Raw genomic sequence first — 12777 nt, forward strand, 5'->3', positions numbered from 1 at the left:
GGGAGCGAAGGATGTTGGGAATGGCCAGAGAGTGGTGTGAGACAGGTTGTAGAGAAGGAGTACCGGGGTGGGAGCACAGACCCACCCAACCCTGAGACACCGGGCAAGGTCATTTGGTTCCAAACAATTGATTTATTTATCATTACAGAATGTCTCTCCGGTGCTTCCCACTCCCTTCCTGTCCCTTCCCCTTTTCCCAACCGTGATTCCCCTCTCCTGTCCCCTTCCCACTCTCAGTCCACAATAGAGACCCATTTCAGAATCAGCATTATCATCATTCATTTATGTCATGGAATTTGTTGTTTTTGCTGCAGCAGCAGTACAGTGCAATACATAAAATGACTACCATACCTTGTAGAAGTCTTGGGCACCCTAGCCATACATAATGGGCCAGAGACTTTTGCACAGTATTGTACATATGATAAGTAATTGAATATGAAATGTTAAAGCATCATCTTATCCGCTTAACACATGAAATAATGACTTCTGTTCAAGAACTTAACAGTTATAATGCTAATGGATGAGAGGATCAATCTAATGTCTTGATCAACCTTCCCACCCCAGCCAACACAGTAGAAACGCATCAACTGCTCACTTTGCTACTATTTGTGCAGAAACTAAATGTGAATTATTGGAGCATATTGAAGATAAAACGAAGTATGAAGTTTGTTTCTCTGTGTGTAATTGTCACTTCAGCTTTTCACACCATAATTGTCTCTTACAGAAGGCTGAACAGCACCCAGGGAGAAATCCGTGTGGGACCTAGCCATCAGGTAGGAAAGATCAAAGTCATGAAGCCTTATTATTTTGCTTTTACTGCCTGTAACTAACCTTTTCAAAAAGCTACATCCGTAAAAGCAGGAAGATAGCACACTTTGTTATGTTCTTTGAACAAATATGAGGTTTCGCTTTAAAACATAAAACATTACAGCACAGCGCAGGCACTTTGGCTCACAATGTTGTACTGACCCTTTAACCTATTCTAAGATCGATCTAGCTCTACCCTCCACATAGCCTTCCATTTTCTAATCATCTATGTGCCTAAGAGTTTCTTAAATACCCCTAATTTATCTGCTTTTGCCACCACCCCTTGCAGGGTGTTTCAGGCACCCACCAATCTGTATAAAACACTTACCCCTGACATCCTCACTATACTTTATTCCAGTAAACTTAAAATCACGCCCTCTTGTATTAACCATTTTTGCCCTAGAAAAATATCTCTTGCTATCCACTCAATCTGTGCCTCTTATCATCTTGTACACCTATATCAAGTCATCTCTCATCCATGTTGACTTTATGGGGCCTTATTGTTGGATTGTCCTCCTTCACTCTAAAAAGAAAACATATCCTAATAATATCCAGCAGCATCCTAATGAATCTCCTCTGCACCTTCTCTAAAACTGCCACATCCTTCCGACAATAAGGCAACCAGAAGTGAACGTTTTAATTACAGTTAGTTTTGATGTTCTGTTACCCTCACTTTCAGTGTGCTCACTTGATGTATTAGTTGCATGCCACTTTGAAGCATTCTGAAAGGCCATGTTTTGCACTTTACAAACTTGTTTAAAAAAATCAATTTGGCTTGAACCAGATTGCCTATTGTGGCACTTGTTTAACTTTTCTCTCCCGTTCGTGGCTGACAAAGATGAAGAGGTATTTTAAAGGGAGGATGAGGCAACAGTGAATGATAAAGAAAGTGAAAGCCAACATGAAAGCAAAAGTGAAGGCATAACATTGTGGGCTGAAGGGCCTGTTCCTGTACTGTACTGTTCTATAACAGAGTAAAAATTAGTGAGACGTTAGAGGATTGGGAAGCTTTTAAATACCAAACAAAGACAAATGCAATGTTAGCATTCAGTTTGAGAGGACTGGTATATAAAAGTAAGGATGTAATGCTGAAGTTTCTTTATAAGACGATTATCAGACTGGACTTGGAAAATTGTGAGCAGTTTTGGGCCCCTTATCTAAGAAAGGATGTGCTGACATGGAGAGGGTTCACAGGCAGTTCATGAAAATGATTTGGGAATGAAAGGCTTATCATCTGAGGAGTGTTTGATGGCTCTGAGACATACTCACTGAAATTTAGAAGAATCAGGGGGGATCTCATTGAAACCTATCAAATGTTGAAATGTCTAGATCGAGTGCATGTGGAGAGGATGTTACCTATTGTTGGAGAGTCTAGGACCAGAGGGCACAATCTCAGAATAGAGGGAGGTCCATTTAGAACAAAGATGAGGAATTTCTTTAGCCAGAGGGTGAATCTGTGGAATTCATTGCAATAGGCAGCTATGGTGACCAGGCCATTGGATGTATTTAAGGTTCATAGATTCTTGATAAGTCATGGCTTGAAAGGTTATGGGGAGAAGGCAGGAGTATATGGTTAGAACAGGGGATCCCAACCTTTTTTTTTATGCCATGGACCTCTACCATTAACTGAGGGGTACATGAACCCCAGGGTTAGAGCGAAATGGATCAACCATGATGGAATGGCAGACCAGACTCGATGGACTGAGTGGCCTTAATCTGCTCCTGGCTCCTATATCTTATGGCCTTATAAAGAATAGTAATGGCCATCGAAAATGTTCAAAATACTATACCACTTAATTAATTGAAAGCTCAAATTTGTTGGTTCAACAGCATTCAGTACCAATGTTTTTGCCCCTTGTTTGTTCTAGTTGTGTTTTTGCTTTACCCATATAAACTGCTCAATGAATTATTTATAGCATATGTTTAGATAAGATGGGAACTTCTCTCCTTCATATGACTGTCAAAGGTTTGCTGGTGTGTGTTGGCACCGGAATGTGTGGCGACACTTGTGGGCTGTCCACAGCACAACCTCGGGTGCATTGGTTGTTAAAGCAAATGATATTATTTGGCCAACACACACAAAATGCTGGTGGAACACAGCAGACCAGGCAGCATCTATAGGAAGAAGTACAGTCGACATTTTGGGCCGAGACCCTTCATCAGGACTACCTGAAAGAAAAGATAGTAAGAGATTTGAAAGTGGGAGGGGGAGAGGGAGATCCGAAATGATAGGAGAAGACAGGAGGGGGTGGGATGAAGCTAAGAGCTGGAATGTTGATTGGCAAAAGAGATACACAGCTGGAGAAGGGAAAGGATCATGGGACGGGAGGCCTAGGGAGAAAGAAAGGGGGAGGGGAGCACCAGAGAGAGATGGAGAACAGGCAAGGAGTGATTGTGAGAGGGGCAGAGAGGGGGGGGGGGGGAGAGAGAGAGAGAGAAATAAATAAATAAGGGATGGGGTAAGAAGGGGAGGAGGGGCATTAACGGAAGTTAGAGAAATCAATGTTCATGCCATCAGGTTGGAGGCTACCTAGACGGAATATCAGGTGTTGTTCCTCCAACCTGTCAACCTTCATCTTGACAGTAGAGGAGGCCATGGATAGACATATCAGAATGGGAATGGGACATGGAATTAAAATGTGTGGCCACTGGGAGATCCTGCTTTCTCTGGCGGACAGAGCATAGGTGTTCAGCAGTCTCCCAGTCTGCGTCGGGTTTCACCAATATATAGAAGGCCGCACTGGGAGCACCGGACGCAGTATATCACAGCAGCTGACTCACAGATGAAGTGTGGCCTCACCTGGAAGGACTGTCTGGGGCCCTGAATGGTAGTGAGGGAAGAAGTGTAAGGGCAGGTGTAGCACTTGTTCTGCTTACAAGGATAAGTGCCAGGAGGGAGATCGGTGGGAAGGGATGGGGTGGGGGACAAATGGACAAGGGAGTCGCGTAGGGAGCGATCCCTGCAGAAAGCAGAAAGGGGGGGAGGGAAAGATGTGCTTGGTAGTGGGATCCCATTGGAGGTGGCGTAAGTTACGGAGAATTATATGTTGGACATATTTCCTCGTGTTTGTGATATTATTTGACTATATGTTTCAGTGTGCATGTGACAAATAAACTTGAATCTTGATGTAACTTTAATAACAAGGAAATCAATTGTACTGTCTATTCAAAAAGTATGACCAAGAACTGTCCGCTGGAATTCACTTCAGGTTCAGCAACCTTCTCAGGAGCTGGGAGGTCATCCATCCATTACCTTGACTTTTAGTTTCTTAAATTCAAGTCCAAGTTTAAGTTTATTGTCATTCAACCATACACATATATATAGTTAAACGAAAGATCGTTCCTCTGGGACCAAGGTGCAAAATACAGTACATATAGTCACAGACAGCGCATATAGTTACAATCCAGCACATACAGTCACAAAATAATATTAGTTCATGTCCCTGAGTGGCAGGGTCTAAAGATTGACAAGTTGGCATAAAGTGTGAGGTGCATGTTTATGTAAGACAGTATAATATTTAATGTTATAACAGTATAAGTTAGTTATCTTCATATTATGGGTTCTTTAATGTTATTGTTAGTGTTGGATTTCTTGAGGGTTCACTTCCAGATAGTTTACTTCCTAGTGAGGAAGTGATTGATAGTAAGAAAGATCTGTATCTCCAGTTTTAATATAGACAATAGTAGGTGCAGGAGTAGGCCATTCGGCCCTTCTAGCCAGCACCACCATTCACTGTGATCATGGCTGATCATACACAATCAGTACCCTGTTCCTGCCCTCTCCCCATATCCCTTGACCCTGCTATCTATAAGAGCTCTATCTAACTCTCTCTTGACTGCATCCAGAGACTTGGCCTCCACTGCCTTCTGGGGCAGAGCATTCCACATATCCACCACTCTCTGGGTGAAAAAGTTTTTCTGCATCTCTGTTCTAAATGGCCTACCCCTTATTCTTAAACTGTGGCCTCTAGTTCTGGACTCACCCATCAGCAGGAACATGCTTCCTGCCTCCAGTGTGTCCAATCGCTTAATAATCTTATATGTTTCAATCAGATCCCCTCTCATCCTTCTAAATTCCAGTGTATACAAGCCCAATCGCTCCAATCTTTCAACATATGACAGTCCCGCCATTCCGGGAATTAACTTTGTGAACCTGCGCTGCACTCCCTCAATAGCAAGAATGTCCTTCCTCAAATTTGGAGACCAAAACTGCACACAATACTCCAGGTGTGGTCTCACCAGCGCCCTGTACAGCTGCAGAAGGACCTCTTTACTCCTATACTCAATTTTTCTTGTTATAAAAGCCAGCATGCCATTAGCTTTCTTCACTGCCTGCTGTACCTGCATGCTTGCTTTCATTGACTGATGTACAAGAACACCTAGATCTCGTTGTACTTCCCCTTTTCCTAACTTGACTCCATTTAGATAGTAATCTACCTTCCTGTTCTTGCCACCAAAGTGGATAACCTCACATTTACCCACATTAAACTGCATCTGCCATACATTTGCCCACTCACCCAACCTGTCCAAGTCACCCTGCATTCTCATAACATCCTCTTGACATTTCACACTGCCACCCAGCTTTGTGTCATCGGCAAATTTGCTAATGTTACTTTTAATCCCTTCATCTAAATCATTAATGTATGTTGTGAAGAGCTGCGGTCCCAGCACCGAACCTTGCGGTACCCCATTGGTGTCACAGCCTGCCATTCCGAAAGGGACCCGTTAATCACTACTCTTTGTTTCCTGTCAGCCAGCCAATTTTCAATCCATGTCAGTACTCTGCCCCCAATACCATGTGCCCTAATTTTGCCCACTAATCTCCTATGTGGGACTTTATCAAAAGTTTTCTGGAAGTCCAGGTACACTACATCCACTGGCTCTCCCTTGTCCATTTTCATAGTTACATCCTCAAAAAACTCCAGAAGATTAGTCAAGCATGATTTTCCCTTCATAAATCCATGCTAACTCGGACTGATCCTTCTACTGCTATCCAAATGTGTCGTAATTTCCTCTTTTATAATTGACTCCAGCATCTTTCCCACCACTGACGTCAGGCTAACTGGTCTATAATTCCCTGTTTTCTCTCTCCCTCCTTTCTTGAAAAGTGGGACAACATTAGCCACCCTCCAATCAGCAGGAACTATTCCTGAATCTATAGAACATTGGAAAATGATTACCAATGCGTCCACGATTTCTAGAGCCACTTCTTTAAGTACCCTGGGATGCAGACCATCAGGTCCCAGGGACTTATCAGTCTTCAGACTCAACAGTCTATCCAACACCATTTCTTGCCTAATATGAATTTCCTTCAGTTCATCCTTTACCCTAGTTCCTTTGGCCACAATTACATCTGGGAGATTGTTTGTGTCTTCCCTAGTGAAGACAGATCCAAAGTACCTGTTCAACTCATCTGCCATTTCCTTGTTCCCCATAATAAATTCACCCGTTTCTGTCTTCAATGGCCCAATTTTGGTCTTAACTATTTTTTTGCTATTCACATACCTAAAGAAGCTTTTACTATCTTCCTTTATATTCTGGCTAGTTTACCTTCGTACCTCATTTTTTCTTGGCGTAATGCCTTTTTTGTTATCTTCTGTTGCTCTTTAAAAGCTTCCCAGTCCTCCGGTTTCCCGCTCATCTTTGCTATGTTATACTTCTTCTCTTTTATTTTTATACTGCCCTTTACTTCCCTCGTCAGCCACGGCCGCCCCTTACTCCCCTTAGGATCTTTCTTCCTCTTTGGAATGAACCGATCCTGCACCTTCTGCATTATTCCCAGAAATACCTGCCATTTTTGTTCCACTGTCTTCCCTGCTAGGGTATTGTTAGGGTATGTTGTCTTTGACATTTATTCATTTACTGGACTTTGCTGCCAATAATAAATGTATATTCAGAATATTGTAGAGGGTGTGGGCAGAGTTATTAAGGATTTATGAAAAGGAAATAATATTTGTTGAACACAAACATGAGAAAGTCTGCAGATGCAGGAAATCGAAATCAACACACAGGACACTGGAACTCACCAGGTCAGAGCAGGCTTTGCAAGCGACCAGACGGTGCACTACACTAAGTGGCCACGTTGCACAGCTGACCTGCTGTGTTCCTCCAGTGTTTCATGTGTGTTGCTTCATACTTGTTCAAGTTGAAGTTTATTATTTAACTGTATACAGATATACCACCAAACAAGTCAACGTTCCTCTAGACCAAAGTGCACAGTGGTAACTCACACACAACGCATAAGATAACTTAGCACAAATAAATGAACAAATAATTTATTATTGAATCTGTTGTCACTTTCTCAGTTTTAGCCAACAGAGCTATCAAGAACAAAATCAGTCAATGTGGTATATGGGGACTTTGAAGGCCTTCAATAAGGTGGAATGTGCGAGCTTATTATGAAAAATATAAGATGAGATTGAGGATTGGTTTATGCACAGAAAACAGACTGGGAATAAATGGTGCATTTTTAGGTCGTAGATAGTGACTAGTTGGCTGTTGCAGAGATCTGTGCCAAAACCCCAGTTATTCACAGTGGATATCAATGAGATGGATGAGAGGAAATATATGCAGGTTTGATGGTAGCAAAAAGCTGGGTGCAGTGGGTCTGGGAGAAGGGCTTCAGCAATATCTCTGCAGGTTAATTGTCATTAGATGGAATATAATGTGGAAGTATGTAAGGTTATCCACTGTGATAGAAAGAGAAGAACTCCTGAGTATATTTACAGTGGTGAGAGATTGAAATGTGTTGGTGTTCAGAATGCCCCAAGTGTCTTTGTCCATGAAATGCTCAAAAGTTAACATAACAGGTGAAGCAAGCATTTAGAAAAGCAAACAGCACATTGACCTTCAATGCAGAAAGACTTTTAAAAATAGAAACAAATTCCTCCCCATTATATTGGAATGTACACTCAGTGACCACCTCATTAGATACAAGAGTAGAACCCGGAGTGGTCTTCTGCTGTCCATCTGCTTAGGGCTTTTCTGGACACCACTGTTGTAAAACATGGTTATTTGAGTTACTGTTGCTCTCCTGTCAGCTTAAACCATTCTCCTCTGACCTCTCTCATTAGCAAGGCATTTTTGCCCAAAGAACAACTGCTGCTTGCTGAATACTTTTTGTTTCTTTTGCACCATTATCTGTTCTCTCTAGATTCTGTTGTGCCTGAAAAATCCCAGGAGATCAGCAGTTTCTAAGATACTCAAACTACCCTGTCTGGCATCAACAATCATTCCATGGTCAGAAAATCACTTTGATCACATTTCTTCCCCATTCTGATGTTTGAACCAAACCCCTTGACCATATCTGCATGCTTTTATGCATTGAGTTTCTGCCACATGAAAGATCACAGGACGTGACAGATAGCTGTGAGGTTTATTCTTGTCTGGGAACGCTTTATTCTGAGCCTGTTACTCCTGGTTGTAGATACTCATTGGCAGGGCTATCTAGAACCAGGAATAACCACCTCAGAATAAGGAGTAGGCCATTCAGGGTGAGAAAGTAACTCTTTATCCAGTGGGACGCTCTGTAGCTGAGCATATAAGAACAGGGATCGATTGATTTTATTTTGTACAGGAGTCGAGTTGGGATTACCATTTATACTGACTCTGTTTTCATTTAATAATGGATTTCAACATTTTCCAAAAGACAAATATGTAGTTAAATGACCCATAGTTTCCTGCTTTCTGTCTTTTTTGTTGAATAGTGGCATTACATTTCTGACATTGATCAAATCTGGCAGAATCACCCAGGATGCAGATTTCTTTAAGGATATTACTTTAATGATTTTCCTGCCATCTGGAACCTCTCCAGAATCAAGGGAATTATTATATCCATTACAAAGTTCTAAGGAAATTTATTATCAAAATACATTTCTGTCACCATATACTACCCTGAGATTCATTTTAATGCGGGCATTCATCATAAGTACAAAGAAATAAAATGGAACCAATGAAAAACTACACAAAGTCAAACAACCAATATGCAAAAAAGGACAAACTGCAAAATATGACACGCAAAATGTTGGAGGAACCCAACAGACCAGGCAGCACCTACGGAGAAGAATACAGTTGACGTTTCGGACCAAGACCCCTCAGGAGGACTGGAGAAAAAAAAGATGAGTCACAGAGTTAGAAGGTGGGAGTAGGGGAGGGTGAAGCACAAGGTGATTGGTGAAACTGGGAGGGGGAGGAGTAAAGAGCTGGGAAGTTGATTGGTGAAAGAGTTTCAGGGCTGGAGAAGGGGGAATCTAATAGGAGAGGACAGAAGGCCATGGAAGGTAAAGAAAGGGGGGACATTCGAGGGAGACAGTGGGCAGGCAAGGAAATAAGGAGATATGGTGAAAGAGGGAAAAGGGGTTAGGGAATGGTGAAATGGGGGCATTCCAGAAGTTTGAGAAATCAATGTTCATGCCATCAGTTGGAGGCTACCCAGACAGAATATAAGGTGTTGTTCCTCCAACCTGAGTGTGGCTTCATCGCGACAGTAGAGGAGACCACGGATTGACATATCGGAATGGGAATGTGAAATGGAATTAAAATGGGTGGCCACTGGGATGGAGCATAGGTGCTTGGCGAAGCAGTCTCCCAATCTACATCAGGTCTCACTGATATATAGGAGGCCACGTGGGAGTACCAGACACAGTATATGATCCCTATAGACTCACAGGTGAAGTGTCACTTCATCTGGAAGGACTTTTTGTGGTGTTGAATGGTAGTGAGGGAGGAGGTGTAGGGACAGGTGTAGCAATTGTTCTGTTTGCAAGGATAACTGTCAGGAGGGTGATCAGTGGGGTAGTGGGATCTCGTTGGTGATGGCGGAAGTTCTGGGGAAATATGTACTGGACATGGAGGCTGGTGGGGTGGTAGGTGAGGACAAGAGGAACCCAATGCCTGGTAGTTGTGGCGGGAGAGCAGACGTGTGTGAAATGGAAGAGATGTAGTTGAGGGCAGTGTTGATTGCAAGGATAAGTGCCAGCTTCCAGGTGAGGCAACACTTTACCTGTGAGTCTGTTGGGGCCTTAGCCCATTGCTGTTATCCTTGAATCTCTGTGTTTAAAAAGCACAGGGTTTGATATATTTGTCAATAAGAAAAATATATTCACTCCATTTTGGTCAAAGAAAGCTGCTTAGTAGTTAGTGCTTAGTTCTGGGGACTTTTCAATATAAAACCATATGACCATAAGGCATTGAAGCAGAATTGGTTGTTCAGTCCATCAAGCCTGTTCTGCCATTTAATCATGGCTGATTTATTTTTCCTCTTAATCCCATTCTCCTGCCTTCACCGTGTCTCCCCTTTGCCTTTGACATCCTTACTAATCAAGAACTAATCAACTGCTGCTTTAAATATAGCTCATGATGTAGCCTCAACAGCTGTATGTGGCAATGAACTCCACAGATTCACCACCGCCTGGCTAAAGAAATTTCTCTTCATCTCTGTTCTGAAGGGGCGTTCTTCTATTCTGAAGTTGTGCCCTCTGGTCCTAGATTCCATTCCGCCCCCTGCCGCCACCCACTATTGGAAAAATCATCTCCACAACCACTCTATCTAGGCCTTTCAATATTGAATAGGTTTCAATGAGATCCTCCCTCATTCTTTTAAACTCCAGTGAGTACAGGCCCAGAACAATCAAATGCACCTCATATGTTACATGTGGGTTCTTTTAGATTAGCACAGATAAAGTAGTATTCAGGTGAACAGGCGCATAGTGCTTTTGCCAAGCTGTCAACTGAAGCTTTATCTCATAAAATTGTTTGTTTAGAAGTGTAGGAACATTTGTTAAGAGACTACATACAACTCAGTGTTGAAAAGATCGCAAGAATATTATAATTCCCCAATTTTCTAGACTACCTCTCCCTTCCCCGCATAAATTACTATTTATATTGAAAGATTTAATCATCTTTTTCCAATAAACAGCTTCAAAAATCTGCAATAAATGGCAGAGTTATTCTCTAGGTTGACTTTCTCAGAACAATAGCTTGCTTCTCCATGTTACTCAACAATTGCTCACAAACCAGTCAGGTTTAAGAATTCCCAAAGATACCATGGAGCCCTTGTTTGCACAGACTGTAGCAGACACCCCTGTGTTTATTTTGCATCTAAAGAAAATCCCCAGTGTCAGTTATTTATTCCTCCAGGAAAAATTACAAATAATAGATAATTAGAGTAAAATATTTTTATAATTTCTCTAGCATTGTGTCAGGAAGAAGGGTAGACCTTCAGTACATTAACAACCTGACATTGTTCACCTTGTCACTTGAGATCTTCCTTGGTGTCAGGATAAAAAACAGAAAAAAATTTTGTTTTATTGGTCTGAGGGGAAAAAATGCGCAACCAGTCAGGCATCTCAAGGATGGAGATATTTTAAGGAGATTACTTTAGCAAATTTCATGCTATCTTCCCAACTATCATCACTATGTCTTATGATGGTCCTGTTTGTATGTGAAGATTGAAATCTCTCGCAAAGTATGATGAATATGGTAGGTAGACATGTTATTTGACCCCTTTGGTGAAACGCAGTGATCTTTATTTGTGATGACAGAGATATTTGTTAAAATACTATTTGTAACAGTCATAAACTGTTTTAAGGTGTTAATGCACTGCATTTATATGGCTGGTCTGTGTCTTAACAATATTTTCTAAAAGGACTTTCTGATTTAGATGTAATTCTTTTGCAAAAATATGGTTGTCTCCTGCAAAAGAAAATGTAGAAATAATTCAGTGGTTAAAATACTGTTGAAGGCCAAAGCTATTTTTCAGAATCAGAATCAGATTTAGTATCACTGGCATATGTTGTGAAATGTGTTGCTTTGCGGCTGCAGTACAGTGCAATTGCAATTCAAAATAATAATAATAAAAATAAATTGCAGGAAGAAGTATACAAAATATACATTAAGTAATTCAAAAAGAGAGCAAAAATAAAGAATAAATAGTGAGGTAGTGTACAGGGATTCATTGTTCATTTAGAAATCTGATGGTGGTGGTGAAGGAGCAGTTACCTAAACATTGAGTCTGTTTGTGAAGTCCTTCATCCTTTCTCCTAAATTTAATTAGCATATCAGGCCCAGTGAGATTTGGGATGCAAGTATGTGGATCTTAAAAGATAAGTGGGATTTATTAAAGGTATTGAAATGGAAAACTGGAATTGTGAGCTACAGTACATCAAAACATTCAGTGTGAAAGCTGGGAATAAAAGGAGAATTTAGAAACCTTTCTCCTGTGGGAATTATTAGAAGTTGGGACTGTTTTACATAAGTCAGTTGAGACCGAGGTGATGTCATTTTATCCATGTAAATCAGGTAAGTATTTAAAAAGGAAAAGAATCAGAGCAGTTGTAAGTAAATAAAATTTGAGACCCTCATCTTCTCTTGCAGTGTTAATATTTGCATGTTATGATAACTGTGTGCATGTACAATCCATTGTTTATTGAGGTGGTGGAACTCAGTGGGACAGCAATTACAAATGGAATAGTCAAATACACATGAATTTGAATAGATCTTGAAATAAGCACAGGGTCGAACTGTCCTTTACAGTCTGCTCAGATTTAATGGCAGAATTCAAAACTTGATTTGCTTTTGAGATACCACTGTCCAATAAAGCTAATTCAGTGAAGAGTTAACTCTTGAATATTGGAATAAAGTTTACAAGGAGAATAAAATGGGGGAGAAAAACACATTACTTATAACAAAGCTATATATTCTCGAGAGGGCTTCACAGTGTGGACTATATTGAGATCCCTGAGGAAGACTGAACCAGAAATGGTAAACATCTTTACTGATTTTGTAAGAACTGCAGCTTCCTCTGTCCCAGTAGACCAATTTGAGATTTGTCAATTAGAGTACCTGCTTCCAATATGCATCAGCGCGTTAATGATTTTTACGTCATACCATTTTGACAGATTTGTTAAGACTGGTTGAATATTTTAAACAAGTAATTACTACAGATGCACACATACTTGTCTGTCTGCAATA

General features: G+C 41.1%; 1 protein-coding gene across 3 annotated transcripts in view; it reads left to right on the forward strand.

Moving 5' to 3' along the window:
* rerea (arginine-glutamic acid dipeptide (RE) repeats a) overlaps window positions 1-12777 on the forward strand; it is a 615654-nt gene that overhangs the window by 401829 nt on the left and 201048 nt on the right. For all 3 annotated transcript variants that reach the window (XM_073032278.1, XM_073032279.1, XM_073032280.1), the window contains exon 7: window positions 725-773. In XM_073032278.1, coding sequence (XP_072888379.1) covers window positions 725-773 — 49 coding nt within the window. The remainder of the gene's footprint in view (window positions 1-724; window positions 774-12777) is intronic.

This window comes from Hemitrygon akajei, chromosome 29 (genome assembly GCF_048418815.1).
Source record: "Hemitrygon akajei chromosome 29, sHemAka1.3, whole genome shotgun sequence".
Lineage (NCBI taxonomy): Eukaryota > Metazoa > Chordata > Chondrichthyes > Myliobatiformes > Dasyatidae > Hemitrygon > Hemitrygon akajei.